This window comes from Microtus pennsylvanicus, chromosome 20 (assembly GCF_037038515.1).
Source record: "Microtus pennsylvanicus isolate mMicPen1 chromosome 20, mMicPen1.hap1, whole genome shotgun sequence".
Classification (NCBI taxonomy): domain Eukaryota; kingdom Metazoa; phylum Chordata; class Mammalia; order Rodentia; family Cricetidae; genus Microtus; species Microtus pennsylvanicus.
In genome coordinates this window covers 19,710,535-19,728,722 of record NC_134598.1, presented here as the reverse complement: position 1 = coordinate 19,728,722, position 18,188 = coordinate 19,710,535, and the positions used below count along the sequence as shown (strand labels likewise).

The 18,188-nt window shown below is 37.6% G+C and overlaps 1 protein-coding gene across 5 annotated transcripts in view; it reads left to right on the top strand.

The window, feature by feature from the left end:
- Nucleotides 1-18,188, top strand: part of Ppp1r12a (protein phosphatase 1 regulatory subunit 12A) — a 111,362-nt gene that overhangs the window by 33,061 nt on the left and 60,113 nt on the right. For all 5 annotated transcript variants that reach the window (XM_075954610.1, XM_075954609.1, XM_075954607.1 and 2 more), the window contains exon 2: nucleotides 6,743-6,873. In XM_075954610.1, the coding sequence (XP_075810725.1) occupies nucleotides 6,743-6,873 (131 nt within the window). The remainder of the gene's footprint in view (nucleotides 1-6,742; nucleotides 6,874-18,188) is intronic.

The window sequence follows — 18,188 nt, the reverse complement described above, 5'->3', positions numbered from 1 at the left end:
TGGATGTGCATTCAGTAAAAACTTAAGCCATGCCTGTTAAGATTTTAGAAATATATTTGATTCATTGTTTCTTACCTTGTATGGCTCCGTAACTGACCAAATTTAGACAAGTATTTTAAGTCTGCAAGTCACGTGTCTCTTAATGTGCTGCATGTGTTAGCTTCTGATTCTTCTAGCAACAGCATTTTTTATGCCTTGCCAGTGTATGTGTGGCTTATAAATGAACAGTTTGAACAATTTACACCTTGAATTTGAGATGTAGATAGAATACAAGTTTGTGATAGTGTTAGCATTAATTCATATTAAAACATTACAACTTATGAACTAAGCAGATTTAGCATTAGTTATTTTACATATTTGTGCTATTTTTGCATTATATTAAGTTAAACTTACACATATTTAAAATTCAGATACTCATTTATTATAAAATAGATATTTCCTATATGCTGTTTTTTCAAGTAGCCTTCATCAAATGAAGAAGCTTGAAAAATACATCTTTTTGCCCCCTAAACATTTTCATAAGAAGGCAACTAAGACTCTTCTGTATCCTACTCCCCTTTATCTTTACCATGTTCTACTTCACGTTGTTTGTTATATACAAGGCTCTGTTGCACAGTTATTTTTACTTTAAACTCAGATATATATCTCCTGTAGGAAAATGAGATTCTGTTTCAAATGGCTAATCTAACTGTATAGAAGTTTATTAAGATGTGTAGACTTTGGGTTGGGTTAATGTTGGTGTGTGATGGGTTTTCATTTTTAAGTTTTTCATGTTAAAACTTATTTTTCTTTGCTGATTGAATAAAATGCTATCTATGTCTTTATTCTAAGCAGAGTATGCTGATCATAATTTGTTTCTGTTGGTGGACTTTTCTGTTTTCCCAGCCCGCTTCCAAATAACCACACAGAGACTTATTATTAATTATAAATGCTCAGCCAATAACTTAGGCTTATTACTAACTAGCTCTTATAACTTAAATTAACCCATTCCTATTCATCTATGTGCTTCCCAAGGCTCGCTCAGTTACCTCATCTAATGTATTGCCCACCTTGTTTGCTCTGCATCTCATGGCTTCTCCTTTTGAGACTCCTGAGACTCCACCCTTTTTCCCTGCATTTTCTCTGCACCAAAACTCCTGCCTAGACATTGGCCAGTCAGCTCTATTAACCAATGAAAGTAATACGTATTCACAGTGAACAAAAGGGTTATTCCATAGCAAACTTCTTATTTATGATTTTACAATCACTTTCCTTCATTTTTTCAACAGTTTCAGGTCCCATTATTTTATTTGTTTGTTTTAAGATACAATTATGTCATTTCACTCCTCAGATCTTATTATTTTAAGAAATTACCTCAGTGTAGTAATTTCCTAGTTTATATTATTGCCAAAACTTAAAGTTTGCAAGTTAAATACATATTCAGATTTCTAAGCTCATTTATTCAGAATTAATAAAATCACCGTATTTCCCCCTCTGTCTACACTTTGAAACTCTAGTTTTCATCCTCATAAGTAGCTTTCCCTTGCCCTTTATTCTTAATTTTCATTAAACCTTATAGTTTCTCAAAGTTTCAACATAAACCCTTAATCCCAGGAGGCAGAGGCAGGTAGGCCTCTGACTTTAGGCCGGCCTGTTCTATGTAGGAAGTTTCAGGCTAGCCAGCACTACAAGGTGTGGCTTTTTTTTCTTAAGTCACTTAAATTTTTTTCCTATAGTTCCACCCTTGTTATTTGCTGCCGCCGCCCATGCCTAAGATGAAGATCGCCATTCCTCTCCATATGCTTCTGGTGATGATTTTGATATCCTCTGGGATCATGAAATTCCTCTGCTGTAAAACTGTGTGCATTTTCAGATGTCATCTTGAATCCCGCCTTGATTTCTACTGTCTCTCACTGCTGTTACTCTGAGCCACTGTTACTGCAGGAGCATGGTATATCCTTTTCTAAAAAGTCTCCTGTATGTTTGACTTTTCTTTGAAACCATAATTGCATTTGCATTATAAACATTCGTTGAGCAATCTTATATTTTGTATTGATGAGAATTAGAATTCTGTCTTGGAGTCTATGAGAATTAGCAAAAAGTGAAGAGAACTCAGTGGGTTTTTTTTTTTTTAGGAAAATGATTATTATGCTTAGAAATATCTCCAGTAATTTAACGTGAAGTATCATTTTCTTTTAAATAACATTCTGTAAAGTTCTTCCTAATACAGTCCAGTTTTGTATCACTTCTTTGTTTTGATATTACATAGCTGTGGTCGTCAAATGCCTTATAACTATTTTACCTTTAACCACTGCCCACAAAAGGCCACAAGTTTAAATTAATAATAACTGCTACCTATTAATTTATGATCAGAATATGTTCTAAGTACTTTGGACCCTTCTATGACTTATAAATTGTTGAAGGGAGTCCCAGATGTATATGCATTTTAACATGTTAGAGAATTTTAGTGATATGTAAATGTCAGCTTCTTCTCTGGACTGGAAATACTAAGATACTAATGCCACAGGGTGTGTGTGTGTGTGTGTGTGTGTGTGTGTGTGTGTGTGTGTTGAAGCCAGAGGCGGATGTCCAGTGTTTTCTCTGTTGCTCTTATAAGACAGGATCTTGGTGACCTGGAGCTCATCACTTTAACCCCCCTGGGATCTTGTTGGCTCCCTCTGCCTAGCACTGGGATTCAGGTGCATATCTATCTGTGCCTAGCACTGGGATTCAGGTGCATATCTATCTGTGCCTAGCACTGGGATTCAGGTGCATATCTGTGCCTAACACTGGGATTCAGGTGCATATCTGTGCCTAGCACTGGGATTCAGGTGCGTATCTATCTGTGCCTAGCACTGGGATTCAGGTGCATATCTGTGCCTAGCACTGGGATTCAGGTGCATATCTATCTGTGCCTAGCACTGGGATTCAGGTGCATATCTATCTGTGCCTAGCACTGGGATTCAGGTGCATATCTATCTGTGCCTAGCACTGGGATTCAGGTGCATATCTATCTGTGCCTAGCACTGGGATTCAGGTGCATATCTGTGCCTAGCACTGGGATTCAGGTGCATATCTGTGCCTAGCACTGGGATTCAGGTGCATATCTGTGCCTAGCACTGGGATTCAGGTGCGTATCTGTGCCTAGCACTGGGATTTAGGTGTATATCTGTGCCTAGCACTGGGATTCAGGTGCCTATCTGTGCCTAGCACTGGGATTTAGGTGCATATCTGTGCCTAGCTTTTCATGTGAGACCTGGGGACCCAGACTCGGATTTTCATGCTTGTGCTGCAAACACTTCACCAGCTGAGCCATTTCCTCTGCCCCTCATGATTGTCTTCTTCAGAGAAATGCTACTAGCAGCATTTGTTTTGCTTCTGGAGAAAGTACATGTATTGTGGAATCAGAGACAACTCTATTAGTGTCCAGACTGTCACTTATGCTACTTCTTCAAACCTGTAAATCCTTTTAGGTCTTTTAAAGTCTGCACTCGTGTGTCCTTCCACATGCCAAATACCATACAAAGTATTAAGTTATCAAAAACTTTCCTTTTATTAAACCTTTGTGTTAGCAGTAAGATAAATTGATGGTGAGCAATTAAGCAAAAATATGTAACATGTTGTAGGGTAAGTGACGTGGAGAAAATGGTAGGGCAGGAGTTTGTGGGTTTTGTATGGAGACCAGAAAAGACCTTATCGAAAAGGTGATATTTGCTGGTGCCTGGAGCTCATCGCTAGTGCTTGCCTAGAATGTATGAGACCTTGGGATCTGTTCCCAATACCACTGTCCCATTCCCACTCCCTACCCCCAAAAATCTGTGAAGCTAATTTGTTGTAATTGCTTAGGAACGAAGAGTTGCCGAACAGTTAGGGATTTTTGCTGCTCTGGCAAAGAACGAGAGTTTTACAGCACCCCTTTTAGTCATCTCACAACAGCTTATAACTCCAGCTCCAAGGGATCCAACACCCTTTTCTGGGCCCTGCCAAGTGTACACTCACACACATTAATTAGTTAATTGAAAGAAGACATTTAGACAAAGACTCTTGTTTTATCTGACATCAGTCATCCCCAAACTGCTTTCACTTACATTGAAATGGTCTTTACAAGGCTCTTTTGTAGGAATAACCAAACATACTCTCTCTCTCTCTCTCTCTCTCTCTCTCTCTCTCTCTCTCTCTCTCTCTCTCTCTCTCTCACACACACACACACACACACACACACACACACACACCCTACTGACAGGGGGCTCATCCTCTCTACTGTACTTCACTATATGGTTCGTATGCCCTGTTCTATGTGGTCTCCTTTGAGGAGAGGGACTTTTGTAACAGCTGATTGGCTCAAAAGTGAGTGCTTTTGTATTATTTATCTTTGGCTCTGCAACACTGGTGGCTGTTGTTGGAATCCTTGACCACCCAAAAGCAGGTGGTGTGCTGTCACTGACTGTCGGCCTCCTCTTTGGGGCCTTAGTGAACTTGAGGGTGTGACAGCGTCTCAAGAATTCAGGAACATTTGGGTTTGTTTTCCCAGCTGCATGAAGGGCCTTGTCTTATATTCTGGGAATGCGATTCTACAGCTCTGGAAAAACTATCTTTTAATCATAGGTACAGTTTTGCTGATGGTTGCAAACTTGGACTTCGTATGCTGAGTCGACTCCATAGTAGTCAACGTCTCAACTTGGATTGATGAGCTAAAAATTTCTCTATACTTCTGCTAACTGCGTCCTAGTTAAGCAATCTGACATTTTACTTAAACAGCACAGCAACAAAATGACTTTTAATTGGGGGAGGGGGTGCACTGTTAAAATTACAACCCATTAGATGTAGTGAGTTTCCAACCTAAGAGCTTAGTGATACCCTCAATGTAGTTTTGATTTTTGTATAATTATGTTCTCTACTTTCTGTAGCAACAGATAAAATGTTAGATACCAGCATTGGGGACCTTGACACCCATGGTTTTGCTCAGAACACTGGGGGGGAAATCTCATGGTGAAATACAGGATGTATATGCTTTTGCTGGTTATTTTGAATACAAGCCAACTATGAAATTATGTTAAATAAAATGTCAGCAAAAATGAAGTTTACTGTAGCTAGCACAGAAAAGAGGAGCTGTGTATTTTATCTTTCAGTTTCAGATCAGTTTTGCCATTCAAATCTTTTTGTTGTTTTCTTTTTAGAAGATAGTTTCTTTTCCTAAGTATAAGCAGATACTTTGGTTGAGAACTGGTTAGGTATTTGTTTGTTTGTGTTTATGCTTTTTTAGGATAGGATCTCCCTTTGTAGCATTGGTTGGCTTTATTCATGTTGCTCTTATCTCTCCATTCTCCAGTGAGGGATTCTGGGATTGGGTTTCCTGGACTGAAGTTTCAGGCAGTTGTGAGCCACCATGTGTCCGGATTGGTAACTGAGCCTGGTTTCTCAGTGAGAACAGGAGCCCTCTTAACCTCTGTGCCACCTCTCCAGTCCCCTCTCCAGGTTTCCTTATTTATGCTTAAGTTTTGAAGATTACATTAATATTTACAGAGTCATGTGTTAGAAATGAGGATTTAAAATATCAAATAAAATTACAATAACTTAGAAATAAATTTTTCTGATCTATGAGATATCGAAACAAGAAAAGTGCTTTTCCTACAAGACTTATGGTCTGAGGTCTGTCTGGTGCCCACATAGAGGTGGAAGGAAAGAACTGATTCCACAGAATTATTCTCTTACCTCCACACACATGCGTGTGTGCACACCCACATGCATACAGTAATAATACATTAATTTTTTCTCATGCTACATAGAGTATTTTAAAATCAAAACTATTTTCTTTTAAAAACTTGAATTTCACATTGGTGATGTATTAGTTGCATGTCTATTATTGGTGTTAATTTCTGTTCTTGAAATGATAGACTGACTTTGTTCATTTTAAAGAAATCAATTTTCCAGAAATTAAATTCACCATATACTCGCTATGGCTTGTCATTAGGGAAAAGTAATGCCCATTAGAAAAGTGGCTAGTTATAACAAGCCGCTTGTATAAATGCTTCTGAAGACACCTGTCATGTCCAGAAAAGGGCTTTAATGTATACTTCCTGCTTTATGCCGTGGCGTATTAGACGAACACTACCCAGGAGTTGAGATCTGATACAGTTTACATCTTTATTGCTTTTGCTTTTCAAGTGTTACTTGTCACAAAGTCACGGGGAAATAATTTTTTGATGTTATTTTGAAAATAATTTGGTAATTTCCTAAAAGGGTCTTGGATCCTTTCCATTCCCTAATCTCCTAATAGACCACCTTTTGGAAATCTCCGCTATAGTCAGTAAAGGTGTTATTACTTAGTTATAATACGTTACTTGCTAAGTATATCTGTCTTTTGTTTTGTTGAGGCAGGACCTTGCTATGGAACTCACTGTGTAAATCAGGCTGGCCTCAAATTGTTGGCATTCACTTACCTCCATCTTCCTGATGCTAAGACTGCAGATGTGTGCCTACATGTGTGGCTTGATTTGTTCTGTTACATTTTAGTGGGTTGTGTTGGTTTTCCTGCTTGGGTTGGCATAAAGAATAGTCGCCATACTATTATGTGGATTTAAGGGAGGACTCGCGGAATCTAGTGTGATTGTACTGTTTGATGGCTGTACAGTCATGATTGTTACAGATTAATTTACAGAGGATAGATTTAAAGATGCATAAAGCAGAAGTTTTAATCTGTTGGCTTGTTTTTCAGACTGTTGATTCAATTTTTTTCTAGTCATGCTTTCTATTTTGTTTTCAGGCTTGCATTGATGACAATGTTGATATGGTGAAGTTTCTGGTAGAAAATGGAGCAAATATCAATCAACCTGACAATGAAGGCTGGATACCACTCCATGCAGCCGCTTCCTGTGGATATCTTGATATTGCAGAGTAAGCCAGTTCTGTGTTTTAGTGTTATACTAATATCAAAAACATTTTATAAAAATCCTTGTGAACGTTTAATCCTGCAACCTTAACTCCTAAAAATTCTTTTCAGGAAAGAAAGCTAGCAATTCTTGTGCATCCAAAAATTAAGTTTTTTACTGCTGGGGCCTTTTGCATTTTGTATTAAAATCAATAATGCATACATTGTCCATTTGTTTTCTTTTGGGTGTAGCTATAGTCTGACTGAATGATGCAGGGTTAGTGGTTAGCAGTCTTGTCTACTGTGTAATCATGAAATCGTCAGAAAGGAACAGTTCTTAACTGAGTTCCATTGCTAAACCGAGAATGATTCATAATTCTTCAATTGACCTCATTAGCTTTTCTTAAGATCATTTTCTGGAAGTATATCTTGTAGTGAGAGTCACTCTATTCTCAACTGCCTTTTATGTATGAGTACTTTGTTCAAACATTTAGTATGTGAATATAGATATATTAAAATGTTTCTGTTAAATTAGTTTTTATTACTATGCATACCATTGTATAATCTATTTTCTTATATCAGATTTTAACAAGTACTAAATACTGAATATGTTAAGCACAGTAAAATGAACAAGAGCTACTAAAGTAGAGCACTTTTGAAATACTTTCATAAAGTTATGTGAAAGAGTTAAAAGGGGGGGAACCAACTACTGTTTGCAGACCATAGTTGGCAGCAAGAAGGGACTATTGTAATTAACTTGTAGTAAGCCTTCATTGTGAATCTCACTGTGGTTTTTATTTTCTGCATGTATATGAAAATTGGATATATATGTTTTAAGGGGAAACAATATAGTGTAATAAAAAAATGGCCTGGCCTAGAAACACGAAGATTTGTATTTCTTCAGCTTTATTTTAGGTTTGCCACTAATCTGTTAGAGGTTTGTTTCTTCTTTCTGAGGCCTGAACTGTTTGCTCTACACTGGAGAAGTCTTGGTAGATATGTGAGGTGTTGTTTGTGAGTACAGATGTGCATGCACATGTGTGTGTGTGTTCGGAGGACAGGGGCAGCTCTGCTATTGTTTATCAGATGCTTTCTAATGGAGTTTTGAAGGAGGGGATCTCACTGGTCTGGAACTAGGTGAGTAGATGAAGCTGGCTGACCCCTAAGGTGCAGAGATCTACCGAGCTCCACACCCCTAGCGCTGGGATTACACTCACACGTCAGCACGGTCTTTATATATATATAATTTCTTTGCATAGATTCTGTTGAATCATAAACCTACTGAGTCAGTTGTCATGCCTTCAGTTATATGTGACAGAATTTAAAATTTAAAACAACTTAGTCAGCAAGGACATTTGTCCTATACAATAGTATGTAGTTTTGAAGAATGGCTTCATTCATTCATTCATTCATTCAGATTTATTAAACTACTTAATATTATCGTCAAGGACTTGGACCATTTCAGGATTTTCTTCTGAATGTCCTACCTACAGATTTTAGTCTTAGCCATGTTTCCTCTTGTTCACAAGATTATTACTACAGTTCGAGAATTGTGGCTTTATACATACATTCACATCTAAGAGCTTAATTAAAAATGGGTCAATAATTTGGCTATTGTAAGTAGTACTACAGTAAGCATTGATGTGCCATTGTCTCTTTGATATATCAGTGTCTTAGGGTTTCTGTTGTGATAAAACATCATGAGCAAAAGCAGCTTGGAAAGGAAAGGGATTATTTCAGTTTACAGCTCTCAGGTCACATCTGTGATTGAAGAACTTCAGGGCAGGTACTCTAGGTGGGAACCTGGAAACAGGAACCAAAACAGAGGCCTTAGAGGAATACTGCTTACAGGTTTGCTCACTCATGGCTTGTTCAGCCTGCTTTCTTATACAACCCACGACCACCTGCCTAGGAGTGGTACCATGTCATCCACAGTGAGCTGGGCCCTCTCCAATCAATCACTGATTAAGAAAGTGTTCCACAGGGTTGCCTGCAGGCCAATCTGATGAAGGCATTTTCTCAACTAACGTTCCCTCTTCCTAGATGACCCTAGCTTGTGTCAAGTTGACATAAAACTAGCCAGCACCATTGGCTTAGAATCCTTGGTGCAAATGCCCGGAAGTTTGTGGCATAGTAGGGTTATATAAGAGATAGACTTTTAGATCTATTTTGAGAAAGTTCACTTCTGACTTCCATAGTGGCTGCACTAGTTTAACTTCTGAGTAGGCTTCTCTGTTGCCATGTCCTTGCCATCATTTGGTGGTCTTTTTTAATGACTACCTTTACAACTGGGATGAGACAGAATCTCAGTGTAGTTTTGATTTGCATTTCTTTGATGGTGCATTTCTTGTAGTGAAAATGAACATTTTTAAATGTTTTCTGTCATTTGTGTTTTATCTTTTAAGAACGTTCTTATGTTAGTTTTTTCAGTTCTTGTGTGTTCTTGATATTAATTTATGTAAAAAATACAAGCTATAATTTTTTTCTCTCACTATATGCTGTCTCTTCACTTGAATATTTCCTTTACTAAACAGAAGCTTCCTAGTTTGATGAAATTTCCCTTGTTAGTTGTTGGTGTCATTTCCTGTGAGACTGGAGTCTTGTTCAGAAAGTCTTTCCTGTTCCCATTCAGGTGTTACCCCTGCTATTTTCATTTTAACAGTTCAGAGGATTAGCTCTTTGATCCTGTGCAGTTGATCTTAATACAGGGAAGCGATAGGGATCCGGTTTCATTCTTTTGTGTGTGGCTATGCAATTTTATTATCATCACTGTCTGTTGAAGAGGCTATTTCAGTGTGTATTTTTTAACATGTTTTCCAAAGTCAGGTGCCTACATGTGTTTACATTTGCCTTGACTCTAATACTCCACTGATCTCCGTGTCTGTTTCGTGCTGGTACCTTGCTCTGCCATGGCTCTGTGATAAAATTTGCAACAGATTATGCTGATAGCTCCAGCACTGTGCTTTTGTTCAGCAGTGCTTTGACTGTCAAGGTCTTTTGTGCTTCTTTGTGAATAAGATGGTTTAACCTTGGGGTTTTGATGAGTTGTGTAGAATCTGTAGATTGTTTTTGGTAGTATATATACATTTTTCTAGTCTATGAGTATGGCAAATCTTTCCATTTTCTGATGTCTTTTTCAGTTTCCTTCGTGACTTTTGTACAGTTTTCATTGTGGAATCTTTTCCCTTCCTTTGTTAGGTTTAGTGTGATATAGTTCATGGTATTACCGAGATGTTTGTGGGTTTTGTTTAAGTTTTTTGGAGGCAGTTATGGAAGTTTTTTCCCCTTTCTTTCTAAAATGTTTATTATTGGCATATAGTAAAACTGTTGGTTTTTATGTTGACTCTTATATCCTACTGTTCTGCTGATGCTTTTATCACCTCTAAGAGTTTTCTGGTGGGGTCTTTAGGGCCTCTTTATTTTTAGAACCAAGTCATCTACAGGTTAGAAGGTTTTGATGTCTTCATTTTCTACTTATACTCCAATCATTTTTTTCTCCTTGGTCTACTGTTTTTTCTGTGTTGATTTTAACATACTAATTACTTTTCAAGTTAAGCATCTTTTGAAGCTCGTACATTTACATTTGATGTACTTCAGCCTATGACAGTTGCCTTTACTTGGTTAACAAATTATACTGTAATTCTTGAAGAAGCCCTACTCTTTTGTAATGTGTTCCAAGAGTGTACATTGCTACTGGATTGGTAATTTCTTCGTTCATAATCCAATAGAGGTGTTATTCTTTAGTCCTCTCTTCATGGCCAGACATTATAGGATCAAAATAACACAACATTGCTGATCAGCTTTGTCATGTATTGCACATATATTCACCTGAGTGTCCAATACTGGTGACAGTGTTTTGTTTTTGGTATTTAATTTCTGTCTTTAGGATATTTGACTTGTGAATTCGTTGACTGATTTTGTTTTGTGTTTGCAGTAGATTTTATTATATCACCTGTGCGGCCTGGTACTTGACATGTAGCTTAGGCTGGCCTCAAACTAATGAATCTCCACCCTCAGCCCAGGATTATAGGCATGCACCCTTTATCCATCTAGAATAATTCTTTGTTCTCAGTGTTGCTACCATCTTGACAGTGCCATGTCGTTCATTGGTTGAGTTTATTTAGCTTTAGATTCTTTTCCATTTAAATTTTTTTTAGGTAAAATACCACTTAATTTTTTTCGGTAAAATTAAGTGGTAAAATACTCATGTAATTCCTCCTATACCCTATAAATAGCCATTTATAAAAATTTTTCTACTAATATCCTAATTGGATTTTTAAATCTAAGTATTAGTGAAAATAAGTAAGCCTCCCATTATAGATAAGTGACAAAATAGCAAAAATATTCCTCCAATCTATATTTTAAAAATGACATGCTGTTCTGGGGGCCACTCATATTAGGGTATAGAGATAGGTATGTGTTTGTTTCATGTGTATGCCTGTGTATGTCACAGTTTTACCTGTCCTGCTTAATTAACCAGTGAACATTTTAGTTAAATAATTATACCTCTAGTCTTGGCAGATGTCTTTTTTTTTTAATTCTTGGGAAATATAGGGATTACTATATTTATTTAAAAAATATTTTGAGTGATTTAATTAATGTTTTAGTTGCTGAAACCGTTCTTTGTATTTTACTTTCATTGCTATATTCCCCTTTTAAGCTTCCACTATAAATGCTTAAGGAATGCTTTTATCTTGAGTAGCCATATGTTGGAGGAGGCTGCTTGTTGGTTCCTGCCTGCTCAGCCCCGAAATCATCACACAGAAACTGTATTAATTAAATCGCTGCTTGGCTTATTAGCTCTAGCTTCTTATTGGCTAACTCTTACATATTAATTTAACCCATTTCTATTAATCTGTGTATTGCCACTTGGCTGTGGCTTACTGGCTAAAGTTCCCTCGTCTGTCTCTGGCCAGGGGCTACATGATTTCTCTCTGACTCCCCCTTCCTTTCTCCCAGCATTCAGTTTAGTTTTCCCCATCTACCTAAGTTCTTCCCTGCTATAGGTCCAAAGCAGTTGCTTTATTTATTAATAGTAATCACAGCATACAGAAGGAAATCCCACATCAGCCACAAAATTTTCTAATATAAAAAAATTAATCATATATTAGGTTAGCCATATATAGTCTCATAGAATATAGCCTGATTAATTGGTACTCTAATGTATCTTCTTTTATGGAGCAGTATTAAAGATTTTATATCTCAAAAGGCTTGTAGCATTAAATAGCATTTTCCATGGTCTTATTTATAGTGCATGGAAAAAGGCTTCATATCTTTGTCACTTGGTCATTAAGGACTTGGCTATTTAAGGATATAACTTTAAGATGTTTGTGGTGGTTTAGTTATGGTTTGGTCTTTCCTCTTTATAACTTTGATCCATAAGCTCTACCAAAGTCCACAAAACTTTTGTTGACTCACCAGCAAAATATGTCCACTGTCTAACTACTCTTTACCATCTCCTTTATTTTCTCTGATACTGGGCACTGTTGCTTTACACTGGGTTGTTATAGCTTGTGCACCAAACTGTCTCTTCTCTCCACCTGTTTACCTTGGTGTAGATGACAGGATGCTGTTATAGTACCTCAAGCTGGGGAACATCACAGACTTACTCAGAGCCTCCAGTGCATTTATACTGTGTTCAGGGTAGAAAGACAGTGACCCCCCAAGAGTCTGATTTGTCTGCCATTCACCACTCTGACTTTCTGACTCTATCTTTGGCCATTTTCTAGATTCTTCTATAACTATTATGGTTTCCTTGCTGAGCCTTTAGACTAGCTAGACATCTTTCTTTATGGTCTTAGTCCCTCTGTCTAAAATTCAGTATTGGTATTTTTTTTTAATTTTTAGTTTTAGTTTTTAAAAATTACACAATATAATTTGATCATGTTCTTTTCCTCCAACTTCTTCTAGATCCTACCCACCTGGAGTGATTTGAATAGGCATGGCCCCCATAGACTCGTGTGTTTGAGTGATTGTGGCCTTGTTGGAGGAAGTGTGTCACTGTAGAGCCAGGCTTTGAGGTCATATATGCTCAAACTACACTCAGGGTAATACTCTCCTTCTGCTACCTGCGGCTCAAGATGTAGAACTCTTAGCTCCAGCTCTGTCTCCAGTACCATGTCTGCCTGCATGCTGCCATATATTATACAAGTTCTAATTGGTATTAATAATAAAAACTCAGAGCCAGATATTGGGACAAATGCTGAAAGATCAAAGAGACAAAAGAGCAAGCCACAGCCAGCTCTTACTTTGCTAACTCCTCAGCCGAAAAAGAGCCAACCTCATGTCTCTTCCTAGCTTATAGTCCTCTTTCTGCTGAGCCATATCACTTCCTGTCTGTCTCTACAGACCTCCAGACCTCTATGATTAACTAGTGGCTAGCTCCACCCTCTGATCTTCAGGCAAACTTTATGTATTAGAGCACAACAAAATACCACCACAGTCGTATCCTGTCAGGATGATAATGGAGTAAACCTCTGACACTGTAAGCCAGCCCCAATTAAATGTTTACCATAAAAGAGTTGCCATGGTTATGGTGTCTCTTCACAGCAATAGAAACCCTAACTAAGACACCATACAACTTCATAACTTCATCTTTATATTTCCCCTCCCGCCCTACCCCCAAAAACAAAATCAAAAATCTACACAGTAGTGAAAATCAAGCAAGCAACAGCTAATAAGAAAAAAAAAAGCCAAAGAATAAAGTTAATAAAGATAACATTCAGATATTTTTATGTTTGTGTTGTCCAACATCCCCTGGGCATGGGACATGCTCAGACCTATATAGGTGCAAGCAGGATGGAGTCTCAGCCCTGAGGAGAAGTGGACATGGGGTCCCACCCCTAACCAAGAAGCTATTTGCACTTGATTCCTGCCAGCAAAGGGAAAATCAGTTTTCACCCATAAACAATCAGTTGCTTGTATATCAACCACATTTCAGATTAGATCCCATGCTCAGTTAGATTGCTAATTTTTCAAAAATTAGTTATGTCTTCTTAGCCACTAAGGCCCTATTTGCATTATGTAATTTATTTGGATAGTCCCATGTAGATGAAACATGCTAAAAATGAAATTTTGCTGTAATAACATGAATACTTGAGAAAGACTCAAAGGCAAGTCCCACTGTTACATAAGTAAATGTTGGTGAGACAACTAACAGATTGGAAGAAAAAACTAGATTATGCATAGAGATTGCTTTGCCTGTTAATTTGAAATATCTGCTTTGAATGCATAACTAAAGCATTACAGGTGTGGCTTGCCATACACTTACAGATATTAGAAACATCCAAACGCTTGATCTTCAATATAGGATGAGTAAATTATTATAATTTATCTCTTTGGTGTTGAAGGAAATGTGTTTTATATATGTGCTGTATTTTATGGCCCACTGGGCTCGGGGGAGGGGTCAACACTAGATTGTGGAGAGAGTATCAGATACAGCATGCAGAGACTTGTGTGCCATGCTGAGTTTGTGCTTTGGTGGGGTACATATTTAGTCTATTCTGTTAGGTAGACTGTCTTTGACAGACCAGGGAGGAGGAACAAGGAAACTAGAGCAGTGGCAGCGAGATTCGCAGTGGTAATAAGGAAAAAACATGACTCATTGACCTAAGGCATTAAAGTAGGCAGGAAAAGTAAAAGGTAGTTGCAGTGGTAACAATAATAGCTGTCATTTGCCCGGTGTTTTCTGTGTGTCTTTTCACTGTTCTCAGTCCTTAACATCATCTCAGCTCTTTAAAATCACATGAAAATGTATTTTGCTATCCTATAGTTGCCTCGTGTATAATCCCAAACTCCTGAAACCCCAGGGAATGTGATTTACAGGTTTGGTGTAGTTCTAGAGTGAAATAGAACATGATCACAAATGGTGCAGTCTTTACTTATACCACATAGTTATAACTTTCCTTTGTATAGAAATATGAGTTTAATTATAGAATGCTGCCTCAAATTGGTGAATATGTAACTTACTCTTATTTTCCTGAAATATGAAATTTAGATTCCGATGAAGAATGATATATTAATAACTCTTAATAAATGAGGAAAAGAAGTCAAAGAAAAATCACATGTAGGAAATGACAGAGCTAGTATTTGAGTCAAGATAGTCTAGCTTTTCAAATTTGCATTTTCAGCCCAAACAAGATTATCCCTCTTTTCTTGCCTTTATAATTGGGAGGATTATATGGTTAAGTTTATTTAAGTTTAGGAAGTTCCTTTTGGTTACTCTCCTTTGGGGTACCAGTGGGAAAGGTTCAGTAACAGCCAGAATACAATTTTATAATATACATCATGGGTTTCTTCAAGTCTAAGATTCTGTCCTTCTAATTCAATGTATTCTTTGCCAGTTAAAACATAACATTTTTTTAATGCAAGTTTATTTTTAGCTTAAAGGATTTTTTTCTTCGTAGTGCTGTTATCTGTGCCGACAAATGTTACAGTTTGGCTTAATGCTGCATGGTCTTGTTCTTTGGCTTCCTTTTGCTTTGTTAGGACCAGTGTTTGAGTATGCACACAAAAACCTTAGGAAATGGCGGGTGGTCACTGTGGCTATTGTTGGAACTAACCAGAGACGTTAGCAAGTTAATGAATGTCAACCAGATATTAGAGGTGAGTGCTGAGCTCAGATTCTTCAGAATATAAAGAGAGTGCTTGTCTCTGCCCAGCCAACTTTTGAGTTATACATTAAAATTGATGCTGTGAGATTCTGTTTACTTTTGTATGTCCTTATAAAATATTATAAATGATAATTCTAGAATACTACACAGTTTTATCAAGTATATGCTGAATGCATGAGTGCATACTTCCTAGACCTTGAGCTTTTTCAGCAGTTGTAGAACTTGGCTTTCTTTCAGTTCTCGGGCATCTGTCATGCTTGTGTGCTTTTGGATTGTTTGGCTTTGATGGGTGTTTCTTTGAAATTGTGCTTCATAAAACTCACCCTTTGACCATGGCAGTTGCTCTGAGGTGTGTACTTTGTTTTCAGTCTGTATGTCCTTTGAGTGACTTCTAACACACCAATAGACGCATTCTGAATGTAGTCTGAGTTTGCCTGCCAGATTGACTTACATACTGTCTTGACGCAGAGCAGTTTCACACATCTTTTCTGCCTTAGACTCCTCTGTTTGGAATATTTAGGAAAATATTCTTTTTTAGTTTTCTGTTACATATGTTAAAGCTATATACCTCAATTCAAGTATAATCTCTCATTATACAAGTTCCATGAATAAGTTTCAAATATTAAGGTTTAGACTGGTATGTTAATGTTTTGTTTGAAAGCTAAACATACTACAGAAAACTTATATAACTAAAGGATCTTTCCCAATCTGTAACCAAAGCAGCGGATACAGATCTTTCCTAAATGTACTGCTTAGGCATAGTCTCCATTACTTCTCCATTAACTGTGTGGCACATAGTCTTTCTCTATTTTCTGTTTCTGTGTCGTGTGTGTCTGTGTGTGTGTGTGTCTGTGTGTGTGTGTCGTGTGTGTGTGTATGTGTGTGTGTGTGTGTATGTGTGTGTGTGTGTATGTGTGTGTGTGTCTGTGTGTGTGTGTCTGTGTGTGTGTGTGTGTGTGTGTGTGTGTGTGTGTGTGTGTGTGTGTGTGGAGATGTAGCGTCTGATCAGTCTTTTCAGTTACTCTAAGAAAGCATCTTCAGTCCCCGAGACACAATTCTTTCTGTCCCTTTAACTAGAATACATTGTCCCTCTGGTGTGTGTGTGTGTGTGTGCTTCATTTTGTTGAAATGAAATTACACATTCAACAGATAATCTTTTCTTGATTTCCAATCAGTTTTATTACCACATTCCTAATCTGAAAATCTAAAATCCAAAATACTCTTTTTAAAAAAAAAACACAAAAACAAAACTGACACAGATGCAAAGTTCACACCTAACCTCATATTCCAGCCAAGTCAAAGCACAGTTATACTAAAAGTATATAAACTTGATGTTGGCTATATGTTGTGTTTAGTCTTACATTGTTGTGATACTTTATTAAGTATGTGTAATTATTCAAAAAATAACCCCAAATATGTAATTCAGAACACTTTTAAGTCCCAAGCATTTTGGGTAAGGAATATTCATCTTATCTTTAAATAGCACCTCATTCCGAGACTTAACAGTTTTATTTTTTGTTAATGCTGTTTATTTCCTTAAGACAGGGCTTTGCTATGTAGCCAAGATTAGCTGGAATTTACCATCTTCTTGCCGCAGCCTTGGGATAACAGACAATTTTGCATTTCCTTTTTTTTTTTTTTCGGGTGGAGGGGGCGGGTATTTCGAGGTAGGGTTTCTCTATAGCTTTGGAGTCTGTCCCGAAACTAGCTCTTCTAGACCAGACTGGCCTCGAACTCACAGAGTCCGCCTGCCTCTGCCTCCTGATGCCGGGATTAAAGGTGTGCGCCACCACCGCCCTGCCAGTTTTGCATTTCTAACTCCTACTAGAATGTAAGCTCTCTGAAGGATAATCCATGTTTATTATTATAATTCTGATATGTAGCAGAGTAGACAGCCCAACATAATTTTTAAATTATTGGCTGCCTTAAAATACAAGCAAAATATGTAAACACATTTCACAAAAGGAAAGTACAAATACCAGTAGAAACTGTCAGCTTCCTGTGTAATTAAGAATACAAATAAAGCAAAAACAAGGCATTATATCTCCATGTTGGCAATTTTTTTTTAAAGATTGATAACATCAAGTGACAATTTAAGAGCATGTCTATCATCTGGGGAGCCTACCTGGGACCGAACTGTGGGCAATGGTTGTGTAGTTTGGTCTGTTTGTGGGAGCCCTGGCAGTGAGACCAGGGTTTATCCCTAGTGTGTGAGCTGGCTTTTTGGAGCCCATTCCCTGTGGTGGAATGCCTTCATCAGCCTAAATGCAGGGGGGAGGGGCCTGGTCCTGCCACAACTTAATGTGCCAGGCTTTGTTAACTCCCCTTACCTTTTCTGAGGAGTGGATTGGGGGAAGTGTGAGAAGGGGAGGGAGGGAGAACTGTGGTTGGTATGTAAGATGAACAAATAATAATAATAATAATAATGAAAAACAGAAAGAGCATGCCCTTTAAAGGGGTAATATTAAATAAAGACATGATCTTAATGTACTATGGGTGTAATTTTTTAAAAGGTTTATTTAATTATGTATACAGTATCCTTCTTATAAGCCACAAGAGGGCACCAGATCTCATTACAGGTGGTTGTGAGCCACCATGTGGTGGCTGGGAATTGAACTCAGGACCTTTGGAAGAGCAGTCAGTGCTCTTAACCGCTGAGCCATATTTCCAGCCCCCTATGGATGTATTTTTAAGTTATTTGGAAGAATTACATTCTAGTTCACTTAGAG